Source organism: Panthera leo, chromosome A3 (assembly GCF_018350215.1).
Source record: "Panthera leo isolate Ple1 chromosome A3, P.leo_Ple1_pat1.1, whole genome shotgun sequence".
Lineage (NCBI taxonomy): Eukaryota > Metazoa > Chordata > Mammalia > Carnivora > Felidae > Panthera > Panthera leo.
The window spans coordinates 101425647-101446462 of NC_056681.1; the positions used below are offsets into that span (position 1 = coordinate 101425647).

The window sequence follows — 20816 nt, forward strand, 5'->3', positions numbered from 1 at the left end:
ACAACACACTGTAATATTACCTCAGATGTAAACAGCTTACAATCTTCTGATTTTGCTGATCATCTTTTTATGTCTAGTTTAAAAATAAAGCAAAACATGCATACCCAAGCATAATCCCAGCAGAACACAAATCAATGAATGTTTCGCTTGAGTAGTAATTCATCTGAATGTTATACCTGATTCACATTATTGTAATTTATAATAAAATTGCTATTTATATTAATAATTCACAATACAACAGAAGTTCAGTATTCTCAGATTTTTTTCAGCACACTGTACCGTCTGATAAATGGTAAGCACTATGAAAACCCAGTGAGGGCTCGGCACACACAAATGTGGAGGCGGGGCAATTTCCCAAAGCACCTGCCTGGGTGCTCCAGGAAGGAATCCAGGCTGGGTTTATTAGAGTGTAGCTGGGTCACTGGTAGCAGTTTTTTCATCAGAAAATTCCATCAACACTAATCAGGTCATTCTTAAGCCCCTCATGTTAGGTTTTGTCCTTTCCAAATTTGATACCAACTGGAAAGCTTTTTGAAAGGGAACAGTTGGTGACGAAAGAGAAAAAAGAACACCCACAGGGAGTGTCCCAGAGGAGCAGCCTGGTAAGATAGGAGGCTTGAGAGTATTCTGGAAAACAGAGGTGACTGCTTTCGTGTTGGCAGTCACAACTCAAGAGAGGGGCTTATTTTAAATGACTTAAACAAGACAAGAAAGCTCTAGAAAAGGACAGAGACTTAATCTATCAGAGTCAAGACAAAAGGTGAGAAAAAGAAATTTCCCTCATTTAACCCGCACCGCACCCAACCTCATCAAAGTAAGCAGTGTCCTCACTTATTGACGAGGACACTGAAGCTCTGCGGAGCTGTGTCGCCTGCTCAAGTCTTGGAGTCATGTGCCATAGGAGTTTCAGAAGCATGGTTTCTTTTTTGTTTTTGCAAGTAATCAAATTTGTCTAAAATTACATTCAAAGAAAATGTCATGCTTACCATTAGGGTATACACTTGAGGGAAAATGTAGGGAATAATTTATGGGATTTTGCCGCATGTATTTCTAACTATTAAGATGCAGTTAAGATACTTATATTTGTTATTATTCCTAGGCACCTTGTGACAATAATAAGGCAGAAGAAACGGTGATCATGTTATAGCTCAGATAAAGAGCTATATTGATACAGCAGACAGTATTCTCAGTTACTCATTTATATGATTAACTCCTTTAATGTTCAAAACAATCCTAAGAAGCAGAAGACATTACCCACTCATTTTACAGGAGGGGAACTGAGGAACAGCAAAGTTAGGTAATTGCTCCGAGGGGACACAGCTTGCAAAAGGCAGGTAGACCTCACACCCGGGCCATCAGGCCCTGAGCCCCAGCTCTCTAAGCAAATGCAGACTACAAGTGTCAGCAATCATTATTAACTGTTTCCAATCAATATGTAACAGAAGATCCTTACCTCTGGTTTGCTGAGGCTGGATGAAACCAAGGAGCCGGATCCCACGTCCAAATCCCACTGTTTTTTACCACGATTCTCAGGATCCAAGGCAGCAATTCGCCCATCTAAAGTGCTGATAATCACTAATGATCTATAAATGTAAAAAAATAATAAGACAAAGTTTAAAAGATATGTACGATATCGGGCACTGACAGCATACGCTGGAAAGAACACCAGGCCGTCTCAAGGCCTGGGGGAGGAGGGTCCACCTCCTCACAAACACAGTCTTGCTACTACTATCTGTCTAAAGCCCACCAGGCACCCTGCAGTAGGTCCTCTATCGGTTTCTATCCCTTGTGAAGAGCTCCAGACTCCCAGGTCACCCCTCGTCCCCACACTGTAATCCCCACATGGAACTCAACATTCCCGGTTCTGCCGTCTTTTTCCCTTCCCTGAGCCCTGAAAGCCTTAACCCTGAAACACAGTTCTCCCTGAATGTTCACTTGCCTTCTTGCTGGAGTAGAAAGCCAGCTCTTCCTGAGGACATTGTTTCCGGAGCAAAGAGAATTCTTTTTTCCAAAACCCTTGACCCTTGGGCCCCGTGACAGGGCAGGCGCACTCCTTGCGCCTCATTGCCATTTCCACACTATTTCTCTCCTCTCGAAAACTCCTCAGGATCAGACTGTCCCACCCATTACCCCTCCTAGTAATTGTCCACTGACCCTTGGGCCACTAGCCTCACTCTTTGAGGATTTTAGCTCCTGGTTTAACTGTCACTGTTCACACGTTCTTTGGGTTTTCATTATCTGTTTACCTTGCCTCAACCACTGCCAAGGTGAGACCCTAGCCCTTGGCATTACCAATCACCGCATCTCCCCTGCCCCACTGAAATTTCAAGCATTCCATCCTCTGCCACCAACCCCTCTTTCCCGCTTATTTCCTCTACTTCCCCGATTCCCACAAATCTCTGACCCCACCAGGGATCCTGTCACTTTGACCTTGAGCTTCACTACCATTATGCCCTCACCTCTTTCTTACCCAGTGTAAATTCCATAGGCCTTCATTTTAAGCACTTCGTAGCTTCCTAGCTCCCCCCACCTCTACTCCCTGTCCCCTCTCACTTGTCACACTTGACTGGCAGAACTTCAACCCTGGTTAAATCCAACGTTTTGCATTTTCTCACTCGCTTCTGCGCAGTTGAATGTGGCCAAAGAAAAACATAACCATGCTGACTGGGCTCACTTTAATCACGACCACCAACGTGGAAGGGGCTATTAATGATGCTCTGCCATCAAAGCACACTACTCTGGTCTGTATACTCACCCACTGTCCTAGGTTGACAATGTCATTTCTCCTTTCTCCTCAACTTCTAACACTAGCTCTTCTAAGCTCAGGCATCTCGGGGACAGATATAATCAAAAGAAATCCCACCATCACACCTCTCAGTTTATCAGCAAGGGACCCAAGAATTCTACCTACCCGGCTATCACTGCAGGTGAACTGTTCATTCATAGTTCCACTCACTACCGACGTTTCTGTTTAGAAAACAGATCTCTATTTGCCAGTCCTCACATCTCCTGTCTTGCTCTTACATCAATCATTCCCCCTCTACCAGAGCATCGTTGTCAGCATTCAAACCTGGTATTATTTCCCCCAACTTAAAAATGAAACCAGTTAAACAAAATGAACCCTTTCTCCTCTCTAGCTTCCATCCACTCCTTGCCTGCCTCTGGAACAAAACTCCTTGAAAGAGTTCTTCTATATTCTCTCTCCAAATCCTCTCCCCTTTTTCTGTCTTAAATTATTCCTAATCAACATTTTGCCTCTGCCGCTCCACTTCAAAGATTCTTGTTGGGGTCATTAAAAACCTTCATACTGAAAAACCCCATGGTCAGGTCTCCGTTCACTTGACCCTCTAGCAGCACCCGACCAGTGCCTTCTCCTTGCCCTTCGTGAAACGCACTCTTCATGCGGCTTCTAAGATCTGATTTTTTTTCTTAGTTGTACGCTACTCTTCCTCGGTTTCGTGTTCTGGTTCTTTCTCATCTCTTCTAGCTCTTAAAGTGTTCTCTACCCCATGTACTTCATCTGATGGTCTCATCCAGCCTCATAGCTTAAAATACCAACTATATGCCGGCAATTCCCAAATTTGTATCTGTCCCTGAACTCTGTACTTACATGTCTAACTGCCTGCCAGATTCAGGTGGTCTTACAGGCTTCTCAAAGTTCGCACATCCAAAATCGGTACCCCCGGAAATGACTACCCCAATTCCTCAAACTCATCCTGATTTTCCCTCAGGGCCTTTGCAGCTACTGTGCCTTCCATCTGGAACATACACTCCCAGATCCAGAACTGGTCTTCAATAAATATTTGTCGAATGAAAGACTGTGTTGTACACTTGTTTTAGGAATTTGTTAGGTATGTTTGTCTGCTTCAAAGGCCATGCAAATTCCACCTACAGATAGTTATGTTCCACTTTAGGACTATAAATACAAACTTCTTCTTTTCTATTTCACTTGAAGTACAAAGCATACAAAATCAAAGTGAAGCTAGAAGTTGACCATGACAAAAGAGCTCAATAAACTCGTTGGAAACCTTTCAAAGCACTTAATTGTTTATCAAATGAATAAATGTATCAAGTGGATAAATAAAATTGTTAATTTATTTCCCAAACTATACACCAATTCTCATTTTGAATTTTCCAAATGGTAACTCATAATCTAATTTATGAAAATAAAGATTTTTGCTGCATTACGAACGCTACTGACTTTAGATAACTAACCAAAAGAAAGAGAACAACTTAACTCCCCTCCCCACACATTACCCTGCTTTTGAAAGAGATCTGTTGGGAACTGGGGGAGAGATGGATACAACGAGGAAGAATATTATTTTATAATGAAGGGTATAAAAAAACCCATACTTTAGATGTGCCAATTTACAAATAAAAGCAAGAGAATCTATAATTAAGCCAGCATTCCAAGGTTCACAGCCAAGTTACCTCGTTCCTAGTGCCATTGTAGAAATGTCTAATTCTGTTCAGTAATCATTAAACACAAATAGCGGAATGAAAGCCACTCTAATTTAAACAAAACTTAGTATAAGCAAACAGTGTTAACCCATGAAAAATTAAGGAGACCACTGGAACACTTCAGACACTATTTTTAAAGTTCAGAACCAACATTGTTTATCACCCCTGACATTCTACTTTAACAACAGCAACAAAAACCTTTATTTTTTTGAGTATGTAGGTATTTGGGCTAGAGGTATATAGCGAAGAATGGTAAAATTCTAGGTCTGATCTTCAAAACAAAGAAAAATCCAACAATAAGATATGCATATGTGTATCTTAGGTGGATATAAAAATACACTTTAAGAAGTCACTTGGAGTTTAACATCTAACTGTTCTTTCACTGAAAACCTATCATATGAGGTGCATTTTAACTGAGTCAAAGATTCTGTTTTTAAAATTTTTTTTAATTTTTTTGTTTATTTATTTTTGAGAGAAAGAGAGAGAAAGAGAGAGAGAGAGAGAGAGAGAGAGAGAGAGAGAGAGAGATGGAGATGCAGCAGGGGAGGGGGAGAGAGAGAGGGAGACACAGAATCCGAAACAGGTTCCAGGCTCTGAGCTGTCAGCACAGAGCTGGACGTGGGGCTCGAATTTGGGAATGGCGAGATCATGGCCTGCACTAAGTCAGACGCTAAACTGACTAAGCCACCCAGGCGCCCTGATTCTGTTTTTTTTTAAAACAAGATATTTTCAGATTATATACTGTATCCAGAGAAGAAGTGTAAATTTGGGCAATAATTAGAAGAACTACAAACCTGTGGGCAGGAACAAATAAGTATATCACTTTCTTAACTGCCTTTTGATATTTAATGTAATCTGGTTCTTCTATGTGAATGCAGTACCCTTAATTATTTTAACCTGCTTGATAGAAATAACAGTAAATCCCCTACCAACTCTGTTAAGTGTCAGCACACACACACACACACACACACACACACACACACACACAAAGTCCTTCATCCGCTCGTCTGCAACCCGCTAGCCATAACATTAACTATGGGCTCCTTCCCAAGCATGTCTCTGGAAGCAAGTATCCCTTCTGCTGTGGCTGAAATTGAGCAGTGCTACGGGGCAAAAAAGAGATGCTATCCTTTGGACTATTGTATCTAATCACATTCTAAGAGAGAGATGCTCATCCATATGCTATCGATTGAGAAAAGCATCCAGTAGACAGATAATGCTGAACGCACGATAATCAGAGAACAGCAGTAAGCATTTAGAACAAACATCAATCAGAGCTGCAAAATGAATATCCTCCCCAAATAGGGAGAATATAAAGCCATTTTATCTCTCCACAATTCACTCGTGCTACTTTCAGGTTTCTATGAACAAGAATGATAACCCCTTAACTTATTCAAGAATTGAAGGGAACTGCAGACGCAGCATTTCCTGTGGAAAGAACTGGAGCGTTTTCTTCTTCTTTTTAGGAACGGGAGCTTTGTGCACATCCCCATGGCTCTGCTCTTCTGCTCTCAGCTTCATTCCACTTGCTTTTTCACAGGTAAGATACAGCTATTTCACCAGTTCAGAATAACTCAGACTTGCCTGATCATAAAAATAATCTGGGGGTGCTCGTTAAAAGCCATTAAACATTCATGGGTCCCATCCCCAGAAGGCTTGGGAGCTATAGCTTGACAAGCACCCCAGGTTGAGTCTTGCTATAAGGCCAGTTTGGCAAACACTGACTTCCCTCAAAGGGCTATTTCCTTAGCATAAAAAACTAATCTATGACATGGATGAAGAAGGTCTATTGATCAACTCTATCAGTTAATTCTCTTGAAACTTCTATCCCTCACTTACACCTTGCTTTAGTTTACAAAGACATTTGTTTGGAGGATTCAACAGCGAGCACTGTTCTCTTATGCATCACCCAATCCTTGGAAGCCACTCTTTTTTTTTTTTTTTTTTTTAAATCTTTATTTCTTTTTGAGAGAGAGAGACAGAGTGTGAGCAGGGGAGGAGCAGAGAAAGAGGGAGACACAGAATCTGAAGCAGGCTCCAGGCCCTGAGCTGTCAGCACAGAGCCCGACTCAGGGCTCGAACTCACGAACCGTGATATCATGACCTGAGCCAAAGTCGGATGCTCAACCGACTAAGCCACCCAGGCGTCCCACTTGGAAGGTACTCTTAAGAGAGGTTTTCAACAATCTCCTCCTAATGCCAGACCCATTCTCCTCATCAAGTCTGTCCTGCAGCAGCAGCTGAAGGCCGGGTCTTGCTTCTGGACCTTCTCTTTCCCTGGCTTCCACAAGGCCACTTCCCTTCACCCCATCATTCCTGGTGCTCTCAATCTCCAGCAAGCAGGCCATGGAGTTCTAGCTTTAGCCAATGCCCATGGCTTTGACTTCACGTGGAACATGACGGCTCCCAAACCTATATGGTATTTACCATCCACCGTCTCTCTACCTGCTCTAGTTCCATTTCCAGCAGGGTGCACCCGTTATCGCCACAAAGCGTTCAGATGAATCTTCTCTCCCACATCCTTCTCCATTTGCCTTGTCACTTAACACTTACATGAGACATCATGTCTACCTTCTCCCTCATGTTCTACATTTAGACAACAGTCGGGTACTATTGATTCTATTTCTGAAGCTTTTAAATCGTCTTCTTCTTCTTCATTACCGATGCCCTTGTCCCAGAACCGATTCTCACTTGTCATCAGAACACCTTCAAAAGCCTTTCTGACGTATTTTCCTGCCTCAGGTCTCTCTCCCCTGTGCAGTTCCAACAGTTTTGTTTCTATAATAGAGATCTGATAAAGTCCTGAAGCTCCCTGTGCTCACCAAATAAAGGCCACACTGCTTGGTATAGCACATACAGCCTTTCATAATCAGGCATAACCCCCCATCCCACTGCCACGTGCATGCACGCACACACACGCAGGCGTACACAGGTTTCTAAACTTTTCAACAAAGTTCCCTTTTATTTTTTATCTTGCATCTTAAATGATTTCATTTGCACAATAAACATCATTTCTAATAAACTCTCCCATTTGTAGAGGAAATACTTAAGTACCAAGCAAAACACTGAACATTTCTTGGGGCGCCTGGGTGGCTCAGTCGGTTAAGCGTCCGACTTCAGCTCAGGTCACAATCTCGCGGTCCGTGAGTTCGAGCCCCGCGTCGGGCTCTGGGCCAATGGCTCAGAGCCTGGAGCCTGCTTCCGATTCTGTGTCTCCCTCTCTTTCTGCCCCTCCCCCGTTCATGCTCTGTCTCTCTCTGTCTCAAAAATAAATAAACGTTAAAAAAAAATTACAAAATACTGAACATTTCTTAAAAGTCATAGCTAAGATTACTATATTAAGTTTGATACAATTCTAGTTCAAAGCCAAGAAACTTGACTGTTTAATTAGGCTTCTCCTCACTGGATATCCATTTCCCATTTAGTTATTTAAAAATACTGATAATTTCATGGATCTCCACTTTTGCCTTGGAGATCCAGGAGCCCTGGCTTGGGAATCACTGCTCTGGGCTTTGCAGCCTAGAGCGGCCTTGACACTTCACATTCAAGGACTCACACACTCGATATCCCCATTGGCTTTATTCTCAAACTACTCTTATATCACTCACTATCCATTCTAGTGTAGTTAATTCTTCAACACAATGATCCCCCTGTCACAGCTGGGGCTTACAGGCAAGCTGAGCTGCCCATGCATCCACCCGTGGGCCCTAACAGTGCCTGGGCCCTACATGAAATGCAATGTTTGTTGAATGAAACATCTTCGCAGGGCAGCCACTATTATACATATAAAAGAAAAACAAAACAGAAGCTGAGAAAGATGTGACTTGCATAAGGTCATGCACCAAACAAGAGGTTTTGGACAGAAGCATGAATTTAGGTTTTTAAACTCTATCGTTCTGTTAACGATAAGTTTTCATAAATAGCAACTACTGTATTACTATAATGTGCAGCTTTTACTCATTCCAGAAATTTCATCAAGATGCCATCTATCCTGTTATTGCTCTGATTTGCCCTCAACTGAGCAGAAATGACCTTACGCCACAATGAATATCCAATTTTGAAAAACCGTTTGCTCTGACTTCAGACACCCAGAATACCTGCCTATTTACAATTAAGTTTATCAGAGTCTGGTAAGTAGATGCTAAATTCTTTCATACAATAATTTTAAAGGAGGCTTACTACCTGTAGACATTTCCCATGTGAAAGAGAAGCAGGTGACAGGAGAACATTATATTGAGTGAATAGTTTCTACATTAACAACTGCTTATTTTTAAATTGCACATTTCCTTTCTTTGAGGGAAGGGAGAGGGGAAAAAAACTCTACAAAATTAAAAATGCAATTTGGCTCTCTCTTTCTGCCCCTTCCCCACTCACGCTCTGTCTGTCTGTCTCTCTCTCTCTCAAAAATAAATAAACATTAAAAACAATTTAAAACAAAAAACAAAAAAACAAAGGGGCACCTGGGTGGCTCAGTCAGTTAAGCATCCGACTTTGGCTTAGGTCATGATCTCAGTTTGTGAGTTCGAGCCCCGCATCGGGCTCTGTGCTAACAGCTCAGAGCCTGGAGCCTGCTTTGGATTCTGTGTTTCCTGCTCTCTTTCTGCCCCTTCCCCACTCACACTCTCTCTCTTTCTCTCTCTCTCTCTCTCTCTCTCAAAAATAAATAAACATTAAAAATAAATAAATAAATACATAAATAAATAAATACATAAATAAATAAATAAAAATGCAATTTGGTTAAATATGCTTTAATGTAGCCAGGAATCTTCACCTAAACGTATGCTCTTATTCAAGAAATCATAGGTTCTTGTCCAAACACAAACTAGTACTAATTAGACTATACTTCTTAGTCCTCACCTACTAAGTAAATCTTCAAATCAAACCTCCTTTATTTAAACATACCACAGGACTAGCCCTGCCCCAAATCAAAACAAACGATGCCAAAAATCACCTGCTATACTTCATAGCTTTGCCACATCAGCTAAACCTTAAAGAATACCATTTAAGTTTTCAATGTTATAGACAACATGAGTACCAGATATCCTTTCTCTATGAGATTAGAACATTTTTGGACACACTCTTTCTGCTTTGTTCTAGGAGCCATTTTTAATCAAAATGGCCATTTACAAATGGAAAAGGGTGAAATATAAAAAAATAAAATTAATTCCCCCCCCTTACATTTAGTTCTGTGACCTACAAGTTCTCCTCTATTTTATAATATTTTGTAGTAAAAATGTCCAGCAGCAGCTCTTCTCTTACAAAAAGGGGGGAAAAAAACAGATGAAGTTCCCAGGCAGTATTTAGGAAATGGAGAAGCACGCTGGAGTCACAGCTCACAGCAGCTGATGAAAACCCAGGCCCTTTCTGCAAAATGCCTCAGTGTGTAAAGGCTTCTGAGTTCAAATAAAGAAGAGTATCCTCAGGGCGCCTGGGTGGTTCAGTGGGTTGAGCATCTGACTTCGGGACTTCGGCTCAGGTCATGATCTTGCAGTTTGCGAGTTTGAGCCCCCCATTGGGCTCACTGCTGTCAGCCTGTCAGTTTAGAGCTCGCTTTGGATCCTCTGTCCCCCTCTCTCCCTGCCCCTCCCCTGCTTAGGCTCTATCAAAAAATAAATAAAACATTAAAAATGTTTTGGCTACTTTTTAAAGAAAAAAAAAGTTTATTTACTCATCTACATGCTCTTGAGATGTAGAGTAAGCAGTTTGGATAAAACCAATGAAAACTCCACAAAGAGAAAAAAAAAATGAACCTGTGGGTCTCATATTGCTTCTTGGGCATCAAAAGACAACAAGCAAAAATAACAACCTTAATTCCCCACCTCCCTCTTTTTAAAACAGTTTTGCAAGTACCATACTTCTTCTTCACAGCTGTTTGTAATAAACGCTTGGTTAATTCAAATCTGTTCCTCCTCCTTTAAATAAACAGGATATTGGTCTATTATTATGCAACGCCGATATTGTCTGGTTTTTCACTTTTTTAAAGAGCACTTAGGAAGAAGTTTTATAAACCTGGCATATGTCTCTTTTGTTGACTCTATCAATTTACTTATCCAAGGCTTCTCCAACTTTCCATACTATCTCAAGCTACCAGGAAGACTCCTAACCACGGGCCTATCTCTTCCTAGAAGATTCTGTTTGCCCAAGATCACTTACTCTCTGCCAGGCAAAACTCCTCTATTTTCACTCTCCTTGTGTCTGAGAAAGAAGTGGTCCTCCTGTTTGCCAAGTAGATCCTCTCCAACGACTTCCATCTCCTCCTCTATTCCTTTCTTCTTCAACCTGTCTCTACAGGCTCCCTCCTCTGAACGGATAACCACTCCTAGAACTTGCCTGCGGTCAAGCTGAGCAGTGCAGGAAGGAGGGAGTGGGGCTGAACACCATAGATGAATCCTTACCATCTTGCAATCTGAGCACTCTGTTGCTTGACTTAAATTCTTTACCCGTGCTTACCACCAAATCCCTCATTCTTCTCAGTCCTCACCCTACACCTCCAACCCAACCCGTGGGATTTGTCTCCTCTGCTGGCTCATCTTCTCTAAAATATAAGGCATTTCTTTTTTTTTTTTTCAATGTTTATTTATTTGAGAGAGAGAGAGCAAGCAGGGGGAGGGGCAGAGAGAGAGAGGGAGACACGGATTCCGAAGCAGGCTCCAGACTCTGAGCTGTCAACACAGGGCCCGACGTGGGGCTTGAACTCACAAACTGTGAGATCATGACCTGAGCCGAGGTTGGACCCATAACCAACTGAGCCACTCAGGTGCCCCAGATGTAAGGCATGTCTTAAGGTCTATCACAAGCCTCCTCTTTCTTACAGCTTCAACTCTGTACTCTGATTTCTCTCCAACTACAGGCCATCATTTTTAGCTGCTTCCCAAATTACTCCTTCTGGGTGGCCTGCCTGTACCTCCAAGTCACCATGCCCCAACACCGTGCCCCTTACCTTTTCTTCCCTGCTCTCCTCAATTTCCCCACTTCCCCACGTGTACCCCCATCTTCTGACCACCCCGCCTCAACTCAATCTGTGGACAGGGGTGCCCAGGGAGGAGGAAATCAATTCATTTGCCAGGAACCAAGATTCTGTCTCAAATCTCTCAAATCTCTCCCCTCTGTTCTATATCCACTTAACAATAAACTTAAACAGACCTGGCATTCAAGATACTCTACACGCTTCTCCAACTGTAATGTGCATGGGGACCATATGGCGATCATGTCAAAACCCAGATCCTCCTTCAGTGGATCCGGATGGTGCCTGATTCGTATTTCTAACATGCTCCCAGGGCATGACGAAGCTACTAGTGTTAGACTCTACATACACAATCTGGTCCCAACCTATCGTTCTAGCCTCATGTTCCACAACTCTCCACCCAGCACACATCATATGTGCATGTCTGTATCTCCCTCATACACACAGGACACACACACACACACACACACACACACACACACACAGATATACAGACAAAAATGTTCCCTAAACATCCTTTCCAGCTTCTGTGCCTCTTCCTGTTTCCTCAAGTCCAGTGTTTGTTCACCATGATCCTACTCACATTTCACAAACCAATTCACTCTGCCATGGCCTTTTCTGAGCTTTTTACCTACTTCACCCCCAAAACTCCACCCACTGAACATCACAAAAACCGTGGGACACTCGGGGCACTCCTTCTGTTCTGTAATGTCATTACGGGTCTCCTCATCTAATCCTCACTGCTAGACGACACGCACCTCCTGGAAGACAGGGACTATCTGCCTCTGACCTCTGTTAACCCCAGGGCATCCTGGGGGCTGTCAGTGCCAGTAAGCACCTGCTGCAGTGGACCTGTACCTAAGAAAAATGAAACATCTACTTTACTTCATGTAACTTACTTCGAACAGATGCCTCAGAAGTTTAAGGAAAACAAAAACACTCTTCCAGGAAAGTTAATTCATTACAAAATCTATGAAAATTTTGTCAAATGTTTGCTATTTAAAAAGAAAAAAATCTACATACAAATGTTGCAATAGTGCCCAGAAAATTTTGGTATTATCCCAGGCGTATAGATTGAGGTTCTGATATTTAACTGAAAATGAAATCTAACTTGTTAGGATCTAGTAATTGGTATATTACAAGCTTACAATACTTTCTAATACAGTTCCTCGCCCTCTCTGGTTTAATTTACCTAATGCTCCTTCTATCACTCAGTTTGTTAGAGGGGACATCACTTTTTCCCCCACTTGTGCTGACATTAGCTGCCTGCAAAATACTTTACTATTAAAATGTCTTACATTTGTGTACAGTCTTTGAAAAGTGTTTAAAAAGATGTAGCCTAACGTAACATTTTTAAGGAGGCTAAGCAAATCAACCAAGACCGTATCTTAAATGTTTACATCTCTTAAACCCTCTAAATATCAAAGAACTGCCAAAATTCAAGACCTACCCACAGCTCTTAAACTTTGATGTGTACAAGAGTTGCCTGGAGTGCTTGTTAAACCTGCAGATTCCAGGTTCTTAGCCCAAGAAAGTCTAATTTGGCACAACTGGGGTGGGGCCTAAAAATCTGTACAGTTAAGCAGCATCCCAGGTGATCTGATGCAGATGTTCTGCAGATCTCAATTAGAGCAACACTAACCTCACCCCTGGTCCAGGGGCCAGCCACTACAGGGGTGTGTTTAAAGGGAATTACAGAAACCTCTTTGTAAAGTCCTTTCCCCGAACAGCTATCACCCCAGCAGGGATACTGGGGTGATCCACAGAAGACAAAAAAGGGGAGGGAGTCCCTGCAACATGAATCAAGTTCGAAAACAATGAAAGAGGGAGAGTGCTGTTTCTTTCCCACCTTTGCGCTCCATTCCCTGAGCATCCCCCAGACACCTTCGAGGATGCTGCATTTGCCCGAAAGCGAGGACGGGGGAGAGGCCAGTCGCTGGCCTGGGGGATGGGAACGTGGCTCTGCGCTCACCCCTCCCCCCCGGGTCACCGCACGTCTCCGTGTGCTAGAGGCCACTGCCGAGGGGGAAACCACGGACCCCATAGCCTCCGCGAAGCGCATGCGTAAACAAGTGGACTCCCGGGTCGCCGGCCCGGGCGCTCAGCCCGCGCCGCTCACCTGCCTCGCGGCTGTAGCTCGGCCTCGTCGTCGGGCTCCGGCTCCCGCGGCTCCTGCTCGACCGCGGCCGCCGGCACTGCCTCGGCGTCCTCCACCGTCACCTCGGCCGCAGCCACGGCCCCCGCAGCCGGCACCCGCGCTGCTGAAGTGGGAGCGGCCGCGGCGCCCAGGCCGAACGCCGCCTCCACCTTCGGCGCGGGGAGGTCGGGGGCGCGCCCTGCGGCCACCGTGCCAGCCGCGAGCCCCAGCAGCAGCTGCAGCAGCAGCAGCGCCCGCACGAGCGGCCCCGGGCGGGTGGCGCGCTCCATCAGCGTCCCACCCCGCGCGGGGACATGGAGGTGCAGCCGCCGGCGCCTGCTTCTCCCGCTGCTAAAAGCCCCTGACCAGGACGAGGACGCACTAGGGACCCCGCCGCCTCCCCGACCGTCTGGGCTGCCGAGTGGAGCTGGCCCGGCCACGTCTTAGCCCGGCCTCCGCCACCGCCACCCGAGTGACAACCTCCCTCAGTCATCGCCCATTGAACAAACTTTCAGCGCGTCTCTTCTCTGATTGGCTGCGGCCACCGCCACTCTGGAGACCTAGGTTGGTCCTGTTGGAGAAGGTGGGCTTTTCCCGGATGTCAACATCACGCCTACCAATCAAATCGTATTGCCGTCTTCCGGCGCCCGGCCCCCTCCCGGACGCGGTTACCAATGAGAAACGGCCCTTCCCGCAATCTTCTTACCTGATTGGTAGGCCTCTCAGTACCCGGAATACATTTCCCCGGAGCAGATTGGCCATCGCTGTGGTTGGCCTTGCCCCTCAAAATGAGGCGCTAGAGCAGACTTGAAGATCATTGGTAGAAGTGGATGCTCCTCAAAGGTCTGAGATAACTTCTTCTTGATTGGTTGGAAGCGGCACTTAATACGTGGCGGATTCTGACTGTGGAGAGGATGGTCCCAAGTGAAAGGAAGAGTGGGAAGCGAGTCCCTGGTGGCCGGGAGGCGGCCGACCTTAAAGGAGCTGCCACTGTCGCTCTTCTAAAGCCTGGTCTGTTTGGAAAAGCAAAAGCGAAGTAGGGAAAATGAGTGGCGGTACAAGACGTGTGGTCCCCAGAAGTGGAAGGGGCAGGACGGGCTCAGCAGAGTATCCTGCTTGTGGTCGTGATGGTGCTGAGAATTACTGCCTGCTAGAGATGCCGGCCTATAGAGGATCCAGTCTCCCTGACACGCCCCCTTCCCTGTTATAAAGGAGAAGGAGTCCAGGCCCTATGCGTCGACTAATTTCTCTAAAGTCACACACCTACTACTTGCGAAACGATGACTTTAATCCAAGCCTTCTGACCCTGGTCTGGCATGCTTTGTACCTCGCTTATAGGGCTCTGACGAAGAAAGATAAGACTGCAAAAGGTCAAACTGGAGAAAATTTGAATGTTCATCTCAGGCGATGGACCTTTTCATACGGCAGTTAAAGAGACCCTGAAAATTTTTGAGCAGATTGATGAAACGGTAAGATACGTCCATCAGCAGTGTATTCAAAAGAATAACATCAAAAATGAGGAAGGTAGCTGGGAGGCTGTAGCTGGGAGGCTATTGCCTCATCAAAACTCTGAAGTTTTTTTGAAAAATATTGGCATACAAACATTCTCTAATTTCTTCCGTCCTAAAGCAAAACAAACAAAAAACCCCACTTCCTCTTCCACCTCCTGCCACACTTCCTTGCTCTTCAATACAGCAAAACTCTCCAGCATTCTAAACATCTTGTCTTCAATTCTTCTCTTCCTCCCAAACACACTACAGTCAGGCTTTCAAGCTCAAGTCCACCAAAACTGCTCTCACTGAAGCCATCATTGCTAACTTAAAAGGACAACTCTGTCTTCATCTCATCATCTGTATTTAACCCAGTAACTCAGTGTTTCCTGTGTAAAACACTTTTCACTGGTTTTCCTGCCCCACAGGCCAGGTTATGACCCTCATTAGGCCTCATTTTATCTGAATCACCTCATTAAAGGCCATATCTCCAAATACAGTTACGTTCAGAGGTACTGGGGGCAAGGGCATCATAGGAATTTGGAAATGGGGGAAGGTACACACTTCAGCCCCTAACACTTGGATGCTCAAAAGACTTGTTCCTTCACTTCTTTCAAGGCTCTGTTACCTTGCCAGTGAAGCCTCTCTGGACCACCCTCTTAAATATTGAAACCCCTCCTATAGGTCACTTCCTAAACTCCTCCCCTGATTTATTTCTCTCCTTAGACCTTAAATACTGTCATTTTTTTTAAAGTTTATTTATTTTTGAGAGAGACAGAGACAGCATGGGTGGTTGAGGGGCAGAGAGAAAGAGGGAGAGAGAGAATCCCAAGCAGGCTTCATGCCATCAGCACAGAGCCCAATGTGGGGCTCGAACTCATGAAACTGAAAGATCATGACCTGAGTGGGAACAAAGAGTTGGACACTTAACTGACTGAGCCACCCGGGCACCCCAGGACTATCATTGATATATCTGTTTTGCTTATCATCTGTCTCCTTCCACTTCTCTGTAAGTTCTAATGAGGATTTGCTCTTTGATATATTCCTAAATAGAGCCTAAAACAATGCAAGGTGTTTAGTAAATGTTTAAAAAATATTTATTGAATGAATGAATGAATTCATGCAATAGAAGGGAAAGAAACAAATGGACAGGAAGAGATTGTAGTTGCTGTAGATAGAAGGGAGTCATTAAGGAAGCAAGATCCCAGAGTATCAGGGGAAGCAAAGGTATGCCTTCCTTGGTGAAAGGTGAAGAAATACCCCTAAAGAATAACTTATTTTGAAAAAAGAAAATACATGAGAGAGTTCAAACTAGCTGACCATGGTTTATTCAACAAAACAGGAAATAAAATCTCTTGCCAAAGTGAGGAAGGTGTGAAAAAATTAACTTGAGATGAAAAATGATTGTTGACTACTTGTAATGGCCCATTTGAAATTAGCTAGTGTATATATGTTAGTGAACCTTATCTTCATGGTTTTTTAACTTTTTCAAAAAATGATCATGGCACGAACAGTAATCCAAGCTAATGAGTTAGGAGTCTGCTTGCCACCTGCAATTGATGTGGAAGTTTTGTTCCTTCACTTCTTCATTACTATTCAGGGAGTACCATGGGAGTAAGGGTGTGAGCAAAATAGGCATGGTCCCTGCCCTTCTGAAGCTTAACATTTATCTGGTTAGGGAGACAGCCACTATTTTAATAATCACACATATATTTATATGATGAAAACAAGATAAGTGCCAAGATGAAAAGGCACAGACAGAAGAGCACAGTGGTGGAAAATGCCAGGAAGGAGGGTCAAGCTTTATACTCAGAAAAAAAAAAAAAAAAAAAACAAACCATGCAAATATTTCCATTTTGGAAAAAGAAGAGTCATGATCATGAGTCATGGTCAGCTGACTAGGAAAATCACTTGAAGGAGGGAAGAGAATAGCTGCCAGTTGGGGGACAGCATGGAGAGTCATGGTAGCTGCCTGGGAACCTTGGCCTATAAGTGTGAGTTCCTCAGGGAAGTGTAAGAATATTTGGGACCAGGAAGGATAGCTGATCAATAAGTCTGAGCCACAAAAGGAAGCTGGTGTGCTTAAGTATCGTAGCCTGGGGTTGCCCAGTTTAGAATTGACATTCTAAAACTGAGCATGGTCCAGAAGGTGAGCAAGGCAGGCCAGCGATTTAGAATCCGAGGCTCAGTCTGTTAGCAGAGAAGCCTGTATCTGGTGCTGCCTGAATTTGCCCTCTGTCCAGAGCTTTCCTAAAAGCCCCACTGAGGGACTTCTGCTTACCTTTCCCAGGCCAGGACCATGTCAAATCATCATCTGGAGCCACAAAGGAATCCTACTGGCACTCTGAACAAAACTGGGGTTCTGCTAGTGAGGATGAAGGAGAGAATTGGTAACCCACTTCATCAAAGTATAATATGTGTACCTATGGAAAGTGCCTGCTTGGGTAAGTTTCAACAGGTGTATACGCCAGTCAAGATAACCGAACATTCCCACCTTGCCTGAGAACTTCTTTGTGTCTCCTCACAGGGTCCTTCTTCCACCCCAGGCTGCAGGTAATCAATGATCTGTCTTCTGTCACAGTAGACTTTCTACAATTTTTAATGTAATTGTACAGTATATACTCTTTTTGTGTCTGGCTTCTTTCACTCAGCATAATGTTTTAAAAGTCAGGCATGCTCTTGCATGTAGCAACATTGTATTCATTTTTATTGCTGAGTAGTATTCCATTGCATATTGTTGTAACATTGGGAGATTTCCAATTTGGGGCTACTGAAAATAAAACTGCTATGAACATGCATGTAGAAGTCTCTGTGTACGTAGGTTTAGTTTTTATTTCTCTTTAGTAAATGCCTAGAAATGGAATATTGGCTCATGTCGTTGATGTATGTGAAGTTGGTAAGAATCTGCCAAACAGTATTCGTGCTCTGGCTAGATCAATCAATCCCCGAGTGAAGGATGTGAGAGCAGAAATTTTTGTTTTAAGCCATTGCATTTTGGGATGGTTTCTTACACAGCATTATTATGGCAATAGTCAACTGATATGGCACTGTGTAGTTCACTGTGTGGCAAACTCTGTTGGGTGCCTACCCATATAAATTCTTCTCTTTGCAAATGCTTTGACTAGCAATTTCACTAGAGAAGATGTGTCAATGTCCAGGGCTGCCTGGGTGGCTCAGTTGGTTAAGCGACCGACTCTTGGTTTCTGCTCATGATTCATGAGATCTAGCCCAGCGTCGGACTCTGTGCTGACAATGCAGAGTCTGCTTGGGATTCTCTCCCCCCCTTTCTCTCTGCTCCTCTCCCGCTCTCACTCTCTCTCAAAATAAACAAATAAACTTAAAAGCAAAGAAGATATGTAAATGTCCAATAAGCCAAACTGTGTTCCACCATGGTTTCACTCTATACTCCTACCAGTGGCATACGAGACTCCCAAGTTGTTCCATACCCTTAACAACACTTGATGTTGTCAGTCTTTTAATTTTTGCTTTTCTTGTGAGTATGCTGTGATATTTCATTGTGTTTTTGGTTTGCATTTCCCTGATGACTAATGATTTTGAGCGTCTTTTGATTTTGTGCTTGTGAAACATTTATACTCATGTGGAACTCATGCCCTTCACCTGGGGGTTTGATCTAGCCAGAACACATTTTTCTTCTGGCCATGGCAGAAACACAAGAAGGATGAATGGACATTACAGGGCCTCTTAAAACTGGAGTCAGGGGGCACTTTGGTGGCTCAGTTTGTTGAGTGTCCAACGTTTGATTTTGGCTCAGGTCATGATCTCAGGGTTTGTGGGTTCGAGACCCACCTCAAGCTCTGTGCTGTGTCAGAATTCTCTCTCTCTCTCTCTGTCTCTGCCCCAACCCCACTCATGCTTTCTCTCTCTCAAAATAAATAAGTGAACTTAAAAAAAAACAAAAAAAACTGGAGTCAGAACTGCAGTACTGTTGGGCACATGGGTGGCTTAGTTGGTTGAATACACAACTCTTGATTTCAACTCAGGTTATAATCCCAGGGTCATGGGATGGAGTCCTACATTAGGCTCCACACTGAGCATGGAGCCTGCGTGGGATTCTCTCTCTCTCTCTCTCTCTCTCTCTCTCTCTCTCCCTCCCTCTCCCTCTGCCCTTCTCCCCTGTTTGCATTCCCCCCCCCCCCCCCCCCCCCGCACAAAACAAAAAATAGGACTGCAGTACTGGCACTTCCACTCGCATTCCATTGGCTAAGGCAAGCATATGGCCAGGCCCAGTATCAATGAGGCAGGAAAATATGCCTCTTGTGAGAGAAACTGCAAAGTCACTGACAAAGGGCATGGGTACAAGATTTCAGAGAGCAAAAATCCAATCTACCACAAGTGCTGTACATGAGAGTCATCGATTAGATCTGTGCCTGAATCTAGCATGAACAGTTGCTTCAAAGCAATACACACAATGTAGATATCACTCCGTATCTATTAGGAAAAATACTATTTGGAAAAAAAGTATCAAGTGCTGGTGATGGTGTAGAGGAACTGGAGCCCTCATCTCTGCTGGTCTGAAGGCAAAAATGGTAAACTGTTTTGGAAACACTTTGGCCACTTTTTATACAATTAGACATACACTCACCAAAAGACTTAAGGGTCCATTCCTAGGTTTTTACCCAAGAGAAATGAAAACATTTGTTCACACAAAGACCTCTATGTGAATGTTTAGCCGGGTTCCTCATTAATTTCCCAAACTGGAAACACTGAAAGTGTCTATCAACTAGTGAATGGATAAACAAGTTGCAGTTCCCGCCTTGTGATGAAATGCCACTTAGCAGTAAAGAAGAACACCACACATGTATATTTCAGACCTCTGCTTTTATATGTCTGCTAACATCCCTGGAGCCAAAGTATGCCACACTGCCAAGTGCAAAGTCAAAGGGCAGAGAAGCAGCATAGCCATATACCAAGAGGCCACCACTGGAGTGGAGATGTGTATTAGTACCGCAAGGCAGAGAAGATTTGTGACCGTGCTTTATTCTACCACACCCACCATGAATTCCCTTATCTGAGTGACTGAGTCTAAAGAAATGCATTGAGGCTTCAGCGGGATAGTAACTGATAATTATCAACTCCTGAATTTACACAGTTCAGTCCAGTCCTGGACAGATATAAATGATCGTTTCTGGTCCCCTTGGAGATCTTTCCAAAAGTGGGATCTGCAGGCATGTGCACATAAACGCAGAAACAAATCCCTACACCCACACATGCAAATGTATATGGGCTGTGTGTGTGTATATATGTCCAGTGTCCAGTTATACATGCCTGTCCTCTAAAAAAGGTGAGTCTCAGATTTTCAGAGGCTAAACTCTTAAGGAGAAAAAGGAGGGGCGCCTGAGTGGCTTAGTCGGTAAAGCGTCGAACTCTTGACTTTGGCTTCAGGTCATGATCTCATGGTTTGTGGGATCCAGTCCCACGTTGGGCTCCATGCTGACAGTGCAGAGCCTGTTTGGAATTCTCTCTGAGCTGAATTCAAGAGGCAGACACTTAACCACCTGAGCCACCCAGGCACCCCGCATTTGTGTTTATTGAATTGGCACCAAATAATACTATTTTAATTGTTATAAGCAACAGAGAAAAAGTAAGTTGCATATATATATATATATATATATATATATATATATATATATGATTCATTCCTGTCAAATAAAACCCAAAAAAACATAGTATCCTCTAAAAGCAAGTGTTCTACATGGTTCAAATAAAGAAAAATGATGGGAGAATCAAATCCTCATACCACATA

The 20816-nt window shown here is 43.8% G+C and overlaps 1 protein-coding gene across 2 annotated transcripts in view; it reads right to left on the bottom strand.

Moving 5' to 3' along the window:
- The window catches only part of EIF2AK3 (eukaryotic translation initiation factor 2 alpha kinase 3), a 67798-nt gene extending 53378 nt beyond the window's left edge, over positions 1-14420 (bottom strand). Inside the window, exons 1-2 of one of the 2 annotated variants that reach the window (XM_042932972.1) lie at positions 14269-14420; positions 1454-1583 (exon numbers count right to left, since the gene is read on the bottom strand). In XM_042932972.1, coding sequence (XP_042788906.1) covers positions 1454-1583; positions 14269-14324 — 186 coding nt within the window. In that variant the 5' untranslated portion in view covers positions 14325-14420. Of the gene's footprint in view, positions 1-1453; positions 1584-13544; positions 14098-14268 lie in introns of those variants that run through there. The other variant, XM_042932971.1, reaches the window with a different exon arrangement.
- Between the last annotated feature and the right edge of the window lie 6396 nt (positions 14421-20816).